Source organism: Heptranchias perlo, chromosome 7 (genome assembly GCF_035084215.1).
Source record: "Heptranchias perlo isolate sHepPer1 chromosome 7, sHepPer1.hap1, whole genome shotgun sequence".
NCBI lineage: Eukaryota > Metazoa > Chordata > Chondrichthyes > Hexanchiformes > Hexanchidae > Heptranchias > Heptranchias perlo.
This window is the reverse complement of record NC_090331.1, coordinates 60,974,546-60,994,671: the sequence shown is the minus strand read 5'-3', so window position 1 is coordinate 60,994,671 and position 20,126 is coordinate 60,974,546. Positions and strand designations below refer to the sequence as shown.

Below are 20,126 nucleotides of genomic sequence, written 5' to 3'. Positions count from 1 at the left end.
ATAGATCACGATGATCCCAGGTGAAATCCCTAGATTATACAGAGTTAGCTGACCAGTGAGGTCAACCTGGGGACATCACAACTGGCCTCATTATCCCTGGAGTGGGGCCTAGTCAGCCAGTGTTTGCTGATCAACATCCAATCACCCCTGCATGCATACATGGATTGAAGCGAGTATAAGGTTAGGTTGTAGTGTCCCTACAGTCAAACAACTTGCCAGCACTGACCATCTAGGCTCATATGAGAAGAATGGCCTTTTGGGCAAGATACCAAAAGTTACCAGCACCCATACTAATAGTATACTAACACGAGTAGAAAATTCAGAAGTGAAGCGGAGAAGTTGTGGGGGAAATAAACTAGTAATCAACTCCATATCGTCGCTTACAAAAGTCATTTTGGATATAGGAGGAATTACAGACTGGCTGTGGCTTCCAGAAAGCTAGCTCTAAAACAACTGGGTGTTCAGTTACCAACATTAGCAGCTGCTCTTGTATTAACCTACATTACAACAGTGACTACACTTCAATAGTACTTCATTGACTGTAAAGCACTTCGGGATGTCCTGAGGTTGTGAAAGGCACTTTATAAATGCAAGCCTTTCTTTCTTTAGCTAGCAGTACACAATAGCCTATGAGATGCTCTTTTACACTCTGCTGTTAAATTTTGAGAGCCAATGAAGATTTTTGTAAATTTATTTCTGAAACCTAACCCATCTTAGCACTCCTGTCCAAATATGTCATCCCCACAACCATTTAACAAATGTGGAGTACTATAAATTTGATTTCAATTGCAATTTAACCAAGGCGAAAGCCTGGTTACCAGTGTCAATGTTGCAGATAAGTGCTGTGCAGGTTCTGGTCAGTTGGTTAAGGGGGGCAGGGTGTGGTAAAGGGGCAATGACTGTGCAGATGATTTGAAGATAAATAGATGACTTAAGACCATTCAAGTCCCTACGCCTTCCGCTTTGAACTACCCACTGAACCCCTGTATAGCTAGCCCCCTCCGACTCGTGAAAGGATATAATTATAGTGTCACAAGTTTACATAGGCAGTTTTCCCTGTACCCTGGTCAATATTTATTCTTCAAGCCACATCACTAAAACAGATTATGTGGGCATTTATTTAAGTGCAGTTTCTGGGACCTTGCTGTGTACAAATTTACTGCTGTTTTTCCCCCAAATTACAACAGTGACTACACTTCAAACATAATTCATTGGCTGTGCATTGTTTTGGGACGTCTTGAGGTTGTAAAGGTCGCTACATAAATGCAAGTTCTTTCTTTCTTTAAACTCAAAGGGGAGAGATCAGTCTGAAGGCTATAGAAAATGAAAATAATAGAATTTAAAATTAAATTGTCACAAATGTTGAAGATAGATCTGAACTTGAAATCTAAAATTTACTTGGGAGACAAAACAAGATGGCAGACGATGCACTGAAATCTTTGACAGGCTCAGTAAAGACTTGGCACAAAGCCATCTTGCGGCCACATTGGCACAGAAATTGCTTGGAGTGGCAAACCAACAGCGCTCGCTGCTCCATAGATTAACACTAACACACTAATTTACCGCGGTCTTTACCAGGGCACTTCCTCTAATAGGAAGTGGAGAAGAGCTCAGTGTCAGCTCTGGCGAAGCTAGGACCTGTGGGAGAAGCAAGAGGATCACTCTCTCCTCTCAACCAATCAGATTGCAACATTTTTGACAAGCTGTGAAGATTTTCTGCAAGCTGGAACTTAAAAATCCAGGAAGTGAAAGTTACAACACTAAAATCATTTGTAAAAACAGTTATAGACAGCAAAAGAGGGGGTAAAAAATAATCAAATTAAGTGAAAAGAGACAGAAGGGAAAAGTAAAAACAAATCTTAATTTTTTGATTTTAAATTTTTTTTAAAAAGACCATAAACTAATATAAGGAGTAATGAGATGCCACGTTTTTAAAAGTTAATTTTTAGATGTTTGGCAGTCATTAAGACTTACCATGCTGTTAAAACTTAGTTTAGACCTGGTATTTTTTAAGCACACCTGTTTTGTGGTGATATTAGTTACTTTCCAGCTGGGCAGAAGAGCAAGTTGCCGCTGGTCCATTGTTTCCACTGATTTCAGCCAACAATATTCCTTTAGTGTGAAGCTGTCATATCACCAGTAAACCAGGAGGAGCAAGTTCTGGATTTCCGAGTTTCACTGCGCCGGAACTTGCTCCTCGATTTCACCACTAACAGCGGTGAGTGCTGTTGAGTTCTGTTATTTTATAAGCAATTTCTGGACTAGTGTGTTACTATAGCTTGACACTTTTACACAGGCAAAACAAATTGTAACAGTGGACATAGGAAAATGTTCACACAAATAGTGTGGGAGCAGGAAGTCAAATGATCCAGACAGGAAGTCTATGTAGACATAAGCTTTTTAAATAACACACACACACAAAAATCATTTTTAAAAACAGTGAAAAAGTCACACCTCACTTTTATGCAACGTGGTCAACTGGCAAAGATTGCTCACACGAATGTGCAAGAGCCAGCTATGTTTACAGGTCAGAAAATTCTACATAAAAGATACAACGTCTGACTTTAAATCAGATTTAGCCAAAATGCATTAAAAGTAAAAAAACACCTTCTGTTCTTACCGTTGTAAAGTCAATGCTGAAACCTCCCTGACAAAATCCTTGACCATCAGCCTCAGGTTTGTCTTAAAAAAAAGGAAAGAGAAACATAAGGCATGAGTCATCACTGCTTTTAAAATAATGTCCACGGTACTGACATCAGTTTCTCTTTGAGGGGGCAGAGTAACATAAATAGGAACATTTGATCTTCAGAAAAAAATAAGTGCAAATGACACATGGTTCTTGATCTCAGCCACACTGTTTGACAAATAAGAGTTATAGGCTCAGCTGTTTGCCAACAGGAAAGAAGAAAAAAAAAAGTGGGGATTACCTTGGGCTACACTCATGTCTCTCCTAGCAGTCAGCTCAACAGAAGGACTGGTAAATGCAATTTACCTGAAAGAGGGGAAAACTATTGCTGCAGAACTTCTATACCAATCACAGTTGCTGCTGCACTCAAAAAAAATAGTACAGTATGGAACATTTCCAATAAGCCCCAATGACATCTGTTAGCTCTTAAGGAAACTGCACCATGTAGTCTAGCAAATCATTTTGTTAAGGACTCAACTTTCAATTGTGAAGACCCTATTCACATGGGGATCAGATGAAAAAACTATTACATGGGAACGAAAGCAGGGAATTTGACCCTCAATGACCAAAGTTCGCAACTGTAGCTGAACATTTTATCTTGAAACCATCACAACACTATGAAAACCAGTTACAAAGAATTAGCAGTAATTTTGGCAGCTTACTTGTTTTTCCATAGAATTTGATGGAGATTTTTTAAAAGCAAACACTGCCTTTAATGAACTATTAAGCCCCAAAATGTAAGCAAGCTGAATGCAGACAGTTAAGAGTCTAAGTTGATGATTACTTCCCTACTGGTATTAAATTAACTGCTTTGCACAGCTGATTTCAATAACTACTTCAAGCCAGCTCCATTAATGAAATCATTACAAGATAGATGAAGATGAAGTCCACCATTTGGCCCATCCTATCCCATTCATCCAGAAAAAAAAAATCCAATTTCCCCCCTCCATCACAGCATCTAACTGCTTTTAAATGATTCCAAGGCTATTGCTTTCACTGACCAATCCAGGAGTCCCATCCATACATTAATCATTCTTTGTGTGAAGAAAAACTTCCATTAATCCTAAATACACCTTTCACCAGTTTGAATCTGTGCGTCCTTAGCGATATATAAAAGATAGTAAATTACGTAGGAAGGGTAAACATGCCATAAAGATAAGAGAACATAGATGGAAATTTGAGGCTCCACGCCATCAGCAGGTGACTTATCAGAAAATTGTATTTGCTTTGTTCACGATTTTCCATCCCTCGACTTTGGTGGAAAATCGCAGGCAATGCACTCGTGATTTTCTGATAAACAGTCCACTGCGTGCGAGGCCCCACTAGTGAAGTGGACCTCAGAAAGCTAAGAAGCTTTCTAAAAAGTTCTAGAAAGGCCCCATTGGTTTAAACAAGCAACAGGATGTTGTTCTTTGCTCATGATTTAAAAATATAATTCACAAACATCAGAAATGCAGAAATGAACAGGATGTCAATGTTTCTGACCATACTTTGTAACTGGTTTTAAAAAGGATCCCGATGGTAATGTTATCAAACCTGCTTGAGAAGTTCTTACCAAGGTGATGTTCACAGAATGTTAGCGATTAGGAATTATTTCTGATGTAGTACCCATAAAGCTACATTGAAAAGCCTTATCATCATCAAACTAACCTGATCGACAAGGTGCATACTCCACTATCTTTTCCCCATCTGCAAGGAAACAGGTCCCCACTGGTTCACGTTCTGGATTTCTTAATGTTCTCCAGTGATAACGGGGAGCACAAGCCTGGACACACAAAAATATTAGTGAAAGCTTGGGCACCCCAGCTCATTATTAGCAAGCTAAGCATTGACCTGCTGTTAGCAATACATGACTTTAGTATCTTGCCTTGAACATTATATGAAGATAGTAATTATATAAAGGAAAATTGTAGACTGCAGAATAATTATATTTGTAAACAATTATATAGGCGGTTGTCTCAAGGGAGAAGAGGCGGATGACACTGGAAGATCAATAAAAAAAAGACACAAAAAGGTACTGTCAAATAGGTAAGACTTTAAGATGTTTTTGAAGGCAGAGAGGGGTAGCAAAGCGAGATGGATTTGGAAAGTAATTTCAGCGGACAGGAGTGTAATGAGTGAAAGATTGGCCTTCAATGGCAATGCCTAGTGAGCGTCGAGCAAGTAGCAATCTAGTCTGAAGAGCAGAGAGTGCAGGGACAAAGTTGAAGGAGATTTGCTATACTGGGGGAGCAAGGTGTTCTGGGATTTGGAAGTGATGAACTTGGAACCGATTTTCTGGGGTACAGGGAGCCAGCGGAGCACAATGAGGATAGGAACAATGGGAGCACAGGGCTTTGTGCGGGAGGGGACTCAAACTGCAGAGGTCTGGATTAGCTGAATTTTGTGAAGGATGAAGGATAGCATTTAGAAATTAATCCTCAAAGTAATGAAGGTGTTGATAATAATTACATCAGTGTGGATGCGACAAGGGTACGAACTAAGAATGCTCCAGAGGTAAAAAGGAAATGGTCTCGACAATGGACCAGCTGTGGGGTTTGCAATATTAAATGAGCAACGCTGGAAGCCTATATTTATATTGTGATACATCAAATGATATCCAACATAAAAGGCACAATTTCAAAGTACGAGTGATGGCATTACAGGATTTTTCTACTGTACATGGATATGCCTTTGCTAGAAGGTGTTCCTGAAAAACAAAAATGTTTTAATTCATTCAGAATATCTTGAAAGAGGAGAACTCCTCTTCATTTTCTTTATTCTGCTGTAACAAAGCATTAGACCAAGCCACCATAGGAAGTTCCAGCACACCATCTCTGATTGCACCTAGAGATCAGGCACCTCATCAGAGGGAGGGAAGGAAGGAAAGTAACTAACTCAAAGGGCACTTTCATATGTGTGCTTCCTAGTGATCAACAGCAATGGCATAGTATGTGGACAACTTGTCTAAGATCTCTCCCAGCTGAAAATAGGTGTGATAGTACAGTAGCTATGGCACAGGACTAGCAAACCAGAGGTAATGAATTTAAATCCCACAAAGGCAACCTATGAAATTGAATTCAATTACTCTGGTAATTTGTAGGATATTACTAGAAAAATAACAAGAAAGGTGCTGAATTGAATCTTAATGTTCTCTGAAGAGGCTTAGCCAAGCCACACAGTTGTAGACAATCACTACAAATTTCAATTATCAATTTTTTTTAAAAATGGATCGACCCATCAGCAATCACCGTAGGCAATCTTGACCCATGCAGTCCTGCAATGTTTTCCTCACTGGTGCCCCAGTTGGGACAGCTGTCATACTCACAGACATATCTAAGAGCCAACATTGCAAACACCTCCTCCACCACCTCTGGATGTTGTCTGTTCCATCAGTGTCCAATAATGGGGCAGAGTCAGGTGGGATAGCTCTGGAAATCCTCCACCACATACCACCTCCCTCAGCTAGTTAAACATCACTTGGAGAGCGGACTGACGGAAACAAGGGCACTGGAACAGCTTGGCTGGGGGAGGGCTAGCTCTAGTGAGCAGATGTACAGCACTACCGCTGGGTTATTGACAGAGGCTATAGTCTCCGTTGTTCCCAGAGCAATTCTTAATGTGGCATTAAGTGAATTGAATTGGCCAGGCACTGCCATGAACGGTGGGATCAGCAATTTTGGCTGAAGAGACTCAAACACTTCAACCTCGTCTCCTGCACTTCCATGCTGAACTCCACCATGATTGAGGATTGGTACAGGAGAAGCTTAGTTGTCCACCACCATTCTTGAGCTTTGCTCTGATTTGTTGGCTGTGGAACTGCTTAGCTGCATGTATAGCCTGCTGGTTTTGGTGTTTATTATAGGTAGCCCTATGTTGTAGCTTAACTAGGTAGGTATCTCATTCTAAGGTATGCCTGATGCTGCTCCTGATACACCCTTCTACACTTCCTACTGAACCAGGGTTGGTCAAGGAGTGAATGATGTGACAAGCCATGAGGTTACAGATTGTGGTGGTATACAATTCTGCAGCTGCTGATGGCACTCAGTATCTCACAGATGCCCAGTTTAAAGCTGCTATATTTCTCCTTAGTGTGTTTCAATTAGCACAGTAGTAATACCAGACTACAGAATAGATGGCTTCCTCATCGTGGAGAAAAGATTTTGTCTTCACAAGGACGGTACAGTAGTCACTCTAATGCTATCAAAGGCAGATATGTCTGTGGCAGGTAGGTTACTCCCTTGTAGTGGTTGCATCCTGTCATTGACACAATTGGAAGAATGCTCAGCTATGTTGGAATAACAAAAACCAGAATAAATCACCCTCCTCCCAAACATTTCCAAGGTGATTGAGTCATCAATTGTCCCATCAAGCAATGCCTACTCACTAGTGTTCAGTTCAGGTTCCACCTAAATCACTTGACTCCAGCCTTGACCCAGAAATGGAAGCAAAAGCTGAATCTTAGGAGAGGTAAGGGCAGCTGCCCACAGCTTCATGGCACCATTCGACTGAAACCCTTCAGTGACTACAATCATACCTGGCACAAAGGAGGATGGTTGTGACTGTCAGAGGCCAATCATTGCAGTCCCAGGACATTGCTTCAGGGGCTCCTTAGAGAAGCATCCTCCACCCAACCATCTTCACGTGCTTCACTAATGACGTTCCTACCATCATGAGGTCAGGAATGGAGCTGTTCATTGACAATTCTATAGTTTCAGCTCCATTCACAACTCCTCGGATAATGAAGCAGCCCGTGTCAGCCTATAGCAGGACCTAGACAATGTCCAGGCTTGAGTTAGTAAGTGGCAGTGATATTCACCTCCAACAAGAAATAGCGCAGCAATCTCCTGATGACTTTCAGCAGCACCACCATCACGGAGTTTCTCTTCCCCCCCCCCCCCCCCCCCCCCCCCCCCCCCCCCCACCTCCACCCCTTCACCAGAACACCTTGGGGGTCACCACTGACCAGGAACTTAATAGGACTAGCCACATCAACATCATGGCCACAACAGCAAGGCAGAGGCTGGGTGTACTATGATGAGTGGTTCACTTCCTCCACCACCCTGCCTTCCATAGCCTCTCTACCACCTGCAAAGTTTATGTATGTGCTGTGATGGAATATTCAATAGCCACTGACAAAGGAGGAATTTCTTTACAGAGAGTGGTGAGAATGTGGAGCTCACTGCCACACGGAGTAGCTGAAGCAGATAGCATTGATGAATTTAAGGGTAGGCTTGATGCATATGTGAGGGAGAAGAGAAGGATATTGGGGGAGGGGCGGTGGAGAGCGTGGGAAGATAATCATGTGGAGTATAAACACTGGTGTAAAACAGAATGGCCTGACTTTATGTAATTCTATGCCTGGATAGATGCAGCCATTGCAACACTCAAGTGGCTTAACACCATCTAAGACAGAGTAGGTTGCTCAATCAGCGCCATTACCACTGGAATCAACATCCACTTCACTCCCTCTCCCTCAACATCCACTCCCTCCATTACCAGTGCACTGTGGCTGCAGTATGTACTATCTAGAGGATGCACTGCAGCACCTCATTAAGCTTACTCTGATAGCACCTCCCTTCCCCATGATCTCTACCATGAAGAACAAGAGCAGCAAGGCCATGGAAGCACCATTGCTTCCACATTACAAACCATCCTGACTTGGACATATATCATCATTCCTTCATGGTCACTGTGTCATTATCCTAAAATTCCCTCCATAATACCATCCTTGGAGCAACATTACAACAAGGACTGCAGCAGTTCAAGGTAGCAGCTCACTACCGCCTTCTCAGGGCAACAAGAGATGGAGTATAAATGCAGCCTTGTCAGAAATGCCCACACCCCAGGAAAACACACAAGCACACACACGCTGATGGCTTTTCTGATTAAGGACGTGAACAGCTGAGCCATACAGACCAGAAAGATCCTAAGATCAATCCTTGGTCTCTGCTGATTAACTGATCACTGATATAACAGCGAGTGGAAAATCAGTCAGGATTCCTTGCAGACAATAAATGAGAATGGAACAGTGCATGGTTGCAAATCCCACTTCCTTTCCTGTCAATATGGTTGAATATACTACTAATGCTCTAATCTAGGTTAACACGAATTATACCATATAGGCGAGGTATCTAGCGCCTTCAGATCCATACCCCAGCAGCCTTTGCAAGAGGAGGGGTGAGGAAAAAATTGGTGGAAAAGAAGGGACTTTTTTTCCTTTAAAAATAACTCTTCGGAATAATACTTAATTTCCAATAATCTTTAAATAAATTAAAACATAGGATCCAATGTGATTCATAACATTATCAGAGATGCAGTTCTGAAGATTTAACAGCATCACTTGCCACAAATATTATTTAACTAAAGTGTACCAATCAAGAACAGGAGTTAAGCAATGGTTAATTAATTTCAGATGCATGTAAACACTGAATGACCACACAGCCGGATGAATGCATCACTTACCAGAATTTTATCATCCTGAGTTCTCAGGGATGCTCCAAACCACTGGTAGGATTTAAATTCCATCAGATCATTACCGTTTTGAAATCTGTTGCCTGAAGGAATATTTTTAAAAGTCATTAAAATACCTTCACATGACTGCGAAACTCAAAACTGCCTCTACGGCTATGAATTTTACAAATAGCCCAGATGGACTTCACATCCAGGAAAATAAGATCTTTAATTATTTCAGAAATCATCAGGCCACATTTGCTACTAATAAAGCTGGACTCCAGGACATCTGGAATTCAGAACAAAGCATCCATGCTACATTACCGCTGCTATTTTAAGCACTCAGCTCAGAGAACAAGTACTGTCCAAACACAGTTCAAGCCAGTTCAAGCCCATTCTCACTTCCCCATAAAAAACGGTGTAAATGCCCTTAAGGTCTCTTGGGCCAAAATAAATAATTTAACAGAGCATTTATTTTAAGCCACGGTTGGTGCTGAAACATAAAGCCTACCTTTCTCAATGTAGTCATAAAAGCACTATGTAGCTGAAACCCTTGCAATGGATTTCTAATAAAATGGAGTAGCGACTCCAATGTTAAATTTGGTGATTTACTTGGCTCTATAAAATGAGAAAAAGCAAGATACGTGCATTGCCATAACAACAAATGAATTTTAACACCGTAAAATAAAACAGGAAATCTTTAACAATTAGTAAAAATACATCAACCCCCATACAACAGTTTGCTTTTTAAGATTCAGTCATCAACCAGCCAGCTTCATCAACATTTACTTACTAACAAATTCAGTCACACAGCTGGAATGATTAAGCCTAGTTTGTGTCAACTACTCTAATCCAAACACCTCTTGTAATATGCATAAAAGCCCTGCTTTGACTCATTGTCTTGTATGATACTATCCCACGGATCATAAAAGAGTTGAAGCAGCAAAGGAAGATGCAAAGCCAAATGCCAAAACAAAATATATACATTAAAAAGGGGGTGTAGGGACCTGGGGGTGCAAATACACAAACCTTTGAAGGTTGCAGGACAAGTTGAGAAGGCTGTTAAAAAAGCATATGGGTTCCTGGGCTTTATTAATAGAGGCATAGAGTACAAAAACATTGGTTAGATCTCAGCTGGAGTATTGTGTTCAATTCTGGGCACCACACTTTAGGGAGGATGTCAAGGCCTCAGAGAGGGTGCAGAAGAGATTTACTAGAACGGTACAGGGATGAGGAACTTCAGTTATGTGGAGAGATTGGAGAAGCTGGGGTTGTTCTCCTTAGAACAGAGAAGGTTAAGGGGAGATTTGATAGAAGTGTTCAAAAACGGTTTTGATAGAATAAATAAGGAGAAACTTTTTCCAGTGGCAGAAGGGTCGGTAACCAGAGGACACAGATTTAAAGTGATCGGCAAAAAAGCCAGAAGTGTCATGAGGAAACTTTTTTTAAAAAAAACACAGCGAGTTGCAATGATCTGGCACGCACTGCCCGAAAGGGTGGTGGAGCAGATTCAATAGCAACTTTCAAAAGGGAATTAGATAAATACTTGAAGGGAAAAAATTTACAGGTCTATGGGGAAAGAGCACAGGAATGGGACTAATTGAATAGCTCTTTCAAAGAGCTGGCACAGGCATGATAGGCCTAATGGCCCCCTTTCTGTGCTGTACCTACAATGATACATTGGATACAAAGTTATAATAGCTGATTTGAAAAGTTTGTTACAAAGCAACAGTGCAATCCCAAGGTTCAGTAAACATTTTAAATCAGGATCATTGGGATACTATTATTGTATGCTCAGTGGGGATCTACACACAAATCAGTTCTATTGCTCAATAGCCTTGAGCAATTGGATTATGTCATTAGGCAATCTAACCTCAATTCACAACTTTCAAATGGCCCAGTCAGAACTTTTTTAGCTTAACTTTGGCTGCCAAAAACCAGCAATGGTTGGCATGAGCTGAAGCTATGTCGATCATAACACAGTAATGCTTCCTGCTTTACCAAACTACCTTATTCAGATGACTATTTTAACCTTCTCCCAACACACATTAGCATTCTTTGATATTTACTGTAAATGTATTGTAGGTCACTGGACCAACTGGTCAACAGTGCTGGGTCATCACAAAACTAGTCCTTTGAGGATATTCCAAATTTAGGTCAGTTGCTCATTTGTTATCCTTTTCCTTTTTAGTCCTCCCCCTTCGCTTACCAATTTTCTGCACCCCCCTTCTCTAAAGGAGTCAACTCCTTGCTGGGATATAGTTCCACAAGTATCTATTGTCAACCAGTATCTCACCAAAATGACCATTTTCTCATGAGCTGTGACAGTGAGTGTTGGCAGACTATTCAACCTGACTGTCACACATGCCCACTTCCCTCAGAGATTACTAGATAGCAATGAGGAGTAGGAACTCTGGCCGATAGTGGCCATGGGTAAGGAAGGGGACACAGACCAACAGTAGCACCGCTCAGTTGTTAACAGAATGGGGATCAAACTTGGGACATTCCTGGTCTGTGTGGCTCTGCTTTTCACTCAATAAACTCACTGGGCCTATTAAGTAAAGGTTTTGTTATGGAGGGGTGGGGGAAAAGAGAGGGAGTATCTGTCAATGTGCACTTATTCTTATTGAGGGTTCCCATCTTTCTTCACGGCCTCTGTTATAATGTGAGCAGAGTTATTTGAGATGCCCTTGCTTCATGTGAAATGTTTTAAAATTTCTTTGGACATATAATCATTCTGCTGGTGGGGTATTGCTTAGGTATATTAAGAGGACTCTTAGCTGTGCATTGGTAGAATTTATCTTCCCTTTTCTGATACAAGACTCAGGAGGGAACAGAAACTAATGCTTTGCTTTTACCAGTCGGCGGGTTTAAAGTATGAACCTTTGAAATATTTTTAATGGCTCCTATGAATTTTGGAGAATTCCTTTAATCAGCACTAAATATAGGTCCAGTTTTACATTACAGCATTAAGGGTGCAACATTTTAGAAGGGGGAAAGATAATTAGAGAGTTTTTATTTGTGGCCTCTGAAATCATGGGCACAATAAATTGAGTTGTATAGATTATTTCTTGCTGCACATATGAAGATCTCGACTTGGAGCTGCTAAAAAAACTTCCAGCTCTTCCACAGACATAACTGAGTGAATACTAGTGCTTGCATTATGAATAATATCAAGAGTTTTTAATAATTACATCAGGGTCACAAGGACATAAATATAGCACAGTTCAGGGTAGTGTTTGTATGGATTATACAACTCAAAAACTACAGACAAGTCAGAATCCTTTTCAAGCTTTAAAGAAAGTTCATCACGTAGCATCAGCTGAAAGGAATGTTCCCAATGAATAAAATGATCAAATAATGAATGAGCAAAGTATGTGCTCAGTGAGAATTTTAGTGCCTGTCCTTTACTGTCCAAGTTTTTAAATTTATAAAGGGCTTTCCCTTTGTGTATTTTCAGCATTTCATCTTGAGTGACTTAAATTCATGTTCTGAAACTCTGCCTAACCTAAAGCTTAAGATGATTTTTTTGGCTAATGAGAATCCTCAGCTGTAATTAAACCACTTCTCCTGCCCTTTTCCACCCCCAGAAAGGATTTATGATTACATTCAAATAGAATTCAAGACACAACAGGCATCGAGAAGGAAATATTCAAACCATTCTTCTCTACCTTGTTTGGGCCTGTTAGAATCTGCTCTCTTACTGTCAACCACACCCAATACAGGAGCATGGATTTATTAGAGTTTTGGAATTATCTACTTTTAAACGTGAATTGCATCTTTTGTACCTGTACCTCTATTGTTCTCTAATAAGATTATTCATCCATCAGGAATATTAGCTCTTTCAGGAAAATTAGCAAGATACTGCCAGGAAAAGGGAGGTAGAGGAGAGGACTAACTGTTCGACCTATACTAATTAATTCCATTCTGGAACTACTTACACTAAAAAAAAGGAACATAAATTCTGATTTATTAAAACCACTTATACGATCCTCATGTCTATTCCAACAAGGCATAGTAACAGCCCATTTCGTACTTCTTAGAGTTACTTCATTTCAATATCCCACACTGATAAATTCCTTTCTTGTCAGGGCTCCCATAGCCCTGAAAACTTTTCCTTTTCAAGTAATTATCCAATTCCCTTTTGAAAGTTACTATTGAATCTGCTTTCCACCACCCTTTCGGGCAGTGCATTCCAGATTCGTAACAACTCACTGCGTAAAAAAAGTCTCCTCATCTTCTCTCTCCCCCCACCCCCCGCTGCTGCCCACCACCGTTCCTATCAAGGTCCTGTTCAGACAAAATCATGAGAAATTCATCTTTTCTCCATGGTTCAGAGCAGGTTCAAAATCCAAATGGCTATTGTGGTTACTAAAAAAGAAATTAAATGAATATTGTTTATATGATTCTAACTGTCCACTCTATACACCAAGAAATTAGTAACTTAAAGAATGTTACAACAGGAAACCTTATTAGAAAAGGAAATGTTTGCTAGACTCAATTAAACTAAGTTATTGAAAATCCAAAGTTCACAAACTCACATAAAAACTATCTGGTGGTGAGTGGAAGCTGGATACATGCAAAGTTGCTTGTGTGTGGAGTATGAGCAGGGTGGGCTGCCTGTGTTGAACCAGAACACCCTGTATATCTGACCAAAGGGATTACATGGACTAAAAGAAACATACTGAACCTTGCTTATATTTCTGAGAGGACACATTGACAGGCAGGGCAGAAGCACAGTTCCACAAATGAGCAGCACTGAGAGCATCCTGCAGTCCACAGCCCAGAGCATTTAATTGTTCGGCTTCACCAGCAGGAGATAATAGTGGGAAAGAGGCCCAAGACTGGGGCAAACAAAATCACAACTTTAATTATTGCCTTCTATTTAATGATATTTCTGACGTGGAAAGGTCAAACATTTTTTTGAAAAGAATACTCAGTCCAGTCTAGAATTATATCAGAATATTTTCTTATTGGTGAGAAACTAGGAACTGTGGAGGAGCAAAGAGATTTAGGTATTCACGTACACATCACAAAAAGCTAGAGCACAGGTATAAAAAGTAATTAAAAAGACTAATAGAACGTTGGCCTTTAATCTCAATGGGGGTGGAATACAAAGTGGGGGAAGTTATGCTGCAGTTGTAAAGAGCGTTGCTCAACAACAACTTTCATTTATATAGCGCCTTTAACTTCGTAAAACGTCCCTAGGCACTTCACAGGAGTGTTAGCAGACAAAATTTGACACTGAGCCACAGAGATAGGTTTTAAGGAGTGTCTTAAAAAGGAGGAGAGGCAAAAGGGTTTAGGCTTAGACAGCTGTAAGCACAGCCACCAATGGTGGGGTGAAGGGAGTGGGGAACTTGAGTCCACACTGACTGTTCTTGGTTCCCTGCTTGTGATATTGAGCATTCTGAGTAGCTGGAGTAAGAACACGAATGAAACTGAAGCGAAAGAAAGAACGAAAGAACGAACGAACGAACGAACGAACGAACGACACACAGACACCACCCCCCCACAGTCTGTGTATAATCAAACATTCCCTGCAGCTAGACATGGCTGACACGCAGACTTGGTCTCCAAACCTCAGAAAATATAAATTGACCTTGGAAGGGCTACAGGGCAAATTCAACAGAATGAAACCAGGGCTTAAAGGGTTAAATTATGAGGTACAGATTGCATAAACGCGATTTGTATTCCCTTGAGTTTAGAAGGTTGGGGAGTGATTAAATTGAGGTCTTTAAAATGATAAAGGAATTTGATAGGGTAGATACAAAGAAACTATTTCCTCTGGTGGGAGAATCCCGAACAAGAGGATATAATCTTAAAATTAGAGCTAGGCCATTTAGGAGTGAATTCAGAAGCACTTTTTCGCATATATGTAGCAGAAAACTGGAACTCTCTTCCCCAAAAGGCTGTGGTTGCTGGGTCAATTGAAATTTTCAGGACTCAGACTTGGTAAGGATATCAAGGGATATGGAGAAAAGTCAGGTAAATGGAGTTGAGGTGCAGTTCATCCATGATCTAAATGAATGGCAGAACAGGCTCGAGGGGCTGAATGGCCTACCTCTGTTTCTACATTTTCTAAGTTGACAGCAATTAAAAATATTTCCAGAACTAAGATTGCAATAACTTTACAAAGCTGGTAAAACACTCACTTTTGGAAAGAACAGAATAATTTCTTGATCCTTCACACTGCCCTTACTGTTTATTTCCGTAAAGCCGTACAAAATGTCATTGTAATGTGAGCCAAACAGATCACTGTAATTTGTGCCAAGTTTATTGAAAGTTAATGTACTTTATTTTATTTTTTAAGTTGCCCTTAAGAAAACTACATACTGTGCAGTTACTGTAGTGTTCACATTACACAGATGTTTTCTGCAACATAACAGGGTCTGGCGGTCGAGTTGGGGGTGGTGGGGGGGCGGGGGGGGGTAGTGGGAGTGACACCATATTTAGACACAATTTGGAGCCAGTACTAGATAGGGAACAGATGTTTAAGAGTGAGTTGCTAAGCTATGACACAATGGAGGCGTCCCATCAGCTCAGCTATGCAGTCGCAAATGTCTTGCTTGTAATTACTATTTTTGTTCCTTCTTTCCAAAGTCTCCTTGACCTACACAGTTTCCACAGCTGATAATATGGGCTGAAAACCTGTTTTCATACTTCAGGCACTCAACTCTTTATACAGGTGACTGACCTTTAAATTTTCCTCGGTCCCAATGGGGAAACCAGTTTCCACTCAGCTGCTCCCCACTGCAGCACAGGTGTGATCAGGAACTTGTAGTATGGTTGTAATTGAGCTACTTACCAATACTCTGTATTCATGCTCTCCACAAAAATCAGCTTTCATAGGCAAGCCTGTATTTCTTATGTGCAAAATATCTGAGATAGCAGGCTGCAAGGCGAACAGTGAACCCTTCCATTGGGGTGTACACTGGGAACAATGCAGCCTACCCATCGTAGCCTCTGGATTTCTCCAAATTGGCAGAAAACACATTGCGGACAGATCATACAGCTCAGACTAATAAAAATAAAACTAAGAGCTTATATTTTATGTAATATAAACAGAACAACAAATCATCACTAAATAATGATAAAACATTGTTTTAGAACAGATGGTGTTAGATACAATCAGACTCCAAGTTTTAGCAGTTCTTCTCAACAAACTTGAACAGAAGTCTATGATGAAACACTTGATATGAGAATTGAACCTCATGGAGTCCCTAAAAGCCACCCACACGCATAGTGATGCCAAGAAATAGGAATCTAAAAATCTTGGGGCACCACCCATATTATATGTCTTGCTTGGATGTCCAGAATAGGATAACAGACGGTAAGGATGGTATTATTCCCAATTAATTAAAACTGACCCACTTTGAGTTAATCCTGCAGTGGCAGATGAGACAAAAGGGAATCCATAAGTATAAACAATTGCATCCAGCATTAAGCCTCGCCAATAGATTTCACAATTAAATTTAAGGCCTAGACGATGTGTTTTCATATTTGCCTCTTATGCCTCCGAGCTGGCATAAATCAATCACTTCTGTTCAACAGTGCAGTTACTACAGACAATTTAAATTTGTCAATATAAAATGGCCCAAGAGGCAATATTTATTACTCTTTTACCTGCCAGTTCTCAAGCGAAGACAAGGGACTGTAATAATCCCAGCAGCAACAGCTTCCACTTTAAACTTTCTAACACCTAGGCCAAGCTATAAGTTCATAGCTGGACAAGTCTTAGGATTGATCACAGGGAAATCAACAACAATTTGTATTCATATAGCACCTTTAACATAGTAAAATGTCCCAAGGCACTTCACAGGAGTATTATCAAACAAAACTTGACACCAAGCCACATAAGATATTAGGAGAGGTGGTCAAAGAGGTAGGTTTAAAGGAGCGTCTTAATAGAAGGAGAGAGAGGTAGAGAATTCTAGAGCTTAGGGCCTAGGCAGCTGAAGGCACAGTCACCAATGTAGAGCGATTAAAATCGGGGATACAAAAGAGATCAGAATTGGAGGAGTACAGAGATCGCAGAGCTTTGTAGGGCTGGAGGAGGTTACAGAGAAAAGGAGGGGCGAGGCATTGGAGGGATTTGAAAACAAGGATAAGAATTTTTAATTGAGACCTTCCCTGACCGGAAGCCAACGAAGGTCAGCGAGCACAGGAGTGATGGGAGAACGGGACTTAGTGTGAGTTAGGATACAGACAGCAGAGTTTTGGATAAGGTCAAGTTTATGGAGGGTGGACGATGGGAGGCTAGCCAGCTAGTCGAGTCTAGAAGTAACCAAGGCACGGATGAGGGTTTCAGCAAGAGATGAGCTGAGGCAGGGGCGGAGATGGGCAATGTTATGGAGGTTGAAGTAGGTGGCCTTGTGATGGAGCTGGTATAAAGCACCAGCCTTCCCTTTTGCTATGCTAGGAAATAATATCCCTCAATTCTATGTGTAAATTTTACATTTACAGTTGGTAGAGAACATGACACATATGTAATTGGATGTCATCACTGTGCCACAGAGAAACTGGTGCTCATTTTGAAAATTCTTAACGTTAGACATATAGTTCCAACCGAAGCACATTGAATTAACCATCACTGTATTCATCTGTCACCTCTAAAATCCAATACGTGCAGATTGAGGAAAAAGACTGATTTGAATTTGTTTTGGTGTGAAAAAAAGAATTGTCCATTTACTTCAGCTTTAATTTTTTATTACAACTTTGCAATGTTAGTGTTCACCCACCCACAGCTGCATAACAGGTCCATTTAAATTATGGATATCTTTAGTGAAATTGAAGAGAATAGTTTGATGTACCCATCAAAGCAGTTCAGATTGAAACAATTACCCACAATTCATATGCCAAGATGATGTTCATGTTGGAATATTTATCTACCTAAAGAAAGATCTGATAAGTATCATTGTTAAATTACCCATGGCTAACCAGAGAGACAAAATTATTAAAACAAAAAAAACACTGCAGGTGCTGGAAATCTGTAAAACAGAAAATGCTAGAAACACTCAGCATCTGTAAAGAAAGGGGAATGTTAACATTTCAGCCATAGGCCTTCATCAGAACTAGAAGATATTACAGATGAACAGAGACATGGAAGGGGGGGGGGGGTGGGGAGAAACACACCCACAAGAAAAAGAATGAGCTGTAAAGTGATTAAGTGGAGAACATGAGATGATTAATTGACAGACATGATAATACAGCAAGTCAAAAAGAAGCATGAGAGAAATAAAACACACATACGAGACCCAGAGAATCCGTGAACAGTAAATGTAGGTTAGTTAAATTGGAAAAGGGGGAGCATGAAAACTTGGCAAAGCAGAGTAGGCTTCAGTGGTCCAGGAGTAAATGAAATTATTATTCAAACCATCCTAGCTCTCCATCCAGATTAAGCCTAAGTCCCAACACTGTAAGCGCTCGTTTCTTAAATGATTCCAAGGTTTTTTCTCCACTACTCCATCTAGAAGTTCATTCCATGTGCTGATCACTCTGTGTGAAGAATATCCCTTCATCAATCCCAAATTTGTCTTTTGGTAATTTGAATTGTCACCCCTAGTTGTATTATATTGGTTTAACCTGAAGTAGTGCTCTGGATTTACAACCTTACTTAAAATCGATTACAAAGTAGTACTTTTTGCAGCTACTTAGTTTTTGTTTGTTTATTGATTTGGATGGGATTTTTTTTTTTTAAAAACAGCAAATGTTGACATTATCATCAGGGAGGAACCGGCGTTAGTGAGATTCTAACCCCATAGGGTGAGGGGGGTGAATGCAGACAGTTAACACTAAAGCATTGAGTTAAATGATCTTTTCTCATACTGTTGTTAATTTAGCTGCTTCACACTGCTGGGTTCAAAAATTACTCCAAGCCAGCTCCTCAAATGAAGTCGTCATAAAATAGACAAATTCAAGATGTTAGTTGAATGGATGATGAAGCCAACTGGCCTATCCATCTAGAGAAATCTACAGACCATGCCAAAAATCCCAACATCTTTTGTTTCCACTGCACTATGCTGGAGCTATAAGAGTTCAAGAAAAGCCCAGTGTGCCCTTTTTGCTTGTGCCATATCTTTCAATGGTATAAACTACAGCTGATTTTATAAAACTGGAGACAAGCATGGGACAAGTCTAAAAATAACTCAGAAATTATTCAAAAACACGTTAAGCTTTATAAGCCCCCTTTAAAAAGTACGCTAATTCTAGGACACCGCATAATTCACAATGCATTTTGTATGAAATAAATAATTGTAATCTTCTTCTAGATTCTTTCGCTCAGAAATACTACTGCAGTTTTCCAGGGGTTAAACTCCCAGAGCGCTGCTGAAAAAAAAGACAGCTTCATGGCTGGTATGGTTTGCTGAGCAATTAAACCGCAGGCTTGGCAGCAACCCCAGTTATATATCAGGATTTCTGGTCAGACATTCTTCTTTTAGATTTTAAGTATATTTAAAATACATGACATCTTACAGCCATCTAAACAGGTCATACTGACTTTTTTTTTAAAATAGGGAGACTTGGAACAGAGTGGGGAAAGAGTCAGTGGAAGAGAAGAGAGTTAAAAAGTGGCATTAAACCATTGCAGACCATACTTAACCAGAAAGTAAGGGTGGGTGGGGGGAGAAAGAAAGAGGGAGGGTGGTAACCTAAATAAGAGGTTTTTTTTACAAATAAACCATGAGAATGTGCTGAGATATTTTTCAATTATTGAAGTGATAAATTATTGTTCAGACAGCTCTTTGTGTGTTTGCTCGAGGGAGGGAAAGATTAAAAATAGAACTGCATTGCCGAAAATATTTCTGGTCAGACACACTTAAATCTGGTCATCAAAATTATCGTCATTGTACATTATGTGCCCTGGGCTGTTTTCTGTTTAGCAACTAATGACAGAGTGTTGCAACTGCTGGGTTAACAAGTATCACTGTATTGGACAGTCTCAATTATAGTCCAAATTTGCCAGTGAAACACAAGCGTCATTGAGAGGAAGTGTTCACTATAAAGA

At 40.3% G+C, this 20,126-nt stretch overlaps 1 protein-coding gene across 1 annotated transcript in view; it reads right to left on the bottom strand.

The window, feature by feature from the left end:
* itgav (integrin, alpha V) overlaps positions 1-20,126 on the bottom strand; it is an 88,660-nt gene that overhangs the window by 54,435 nt on the left and 14,099 nt on the right. The window contains exons 3-5 of the mRNA XM_067987696.1: positions 9,131-9,222; positions 4,337-4,451; positions 2,621-2,682 (exon numbers count right to left, since the gene is read on the bottom strand). Coding sequence (XP_067843797.1) covers positions 2,621-2,682; positions 4,337-4,451; positions 9,131-9,222 — 269 coding nt within the window. The remainder of the gene's footprint in view (positions 1-2,620; positions 2,683-4,336; positions 4,452-9,130; positions 9,223-20,126) is intronic.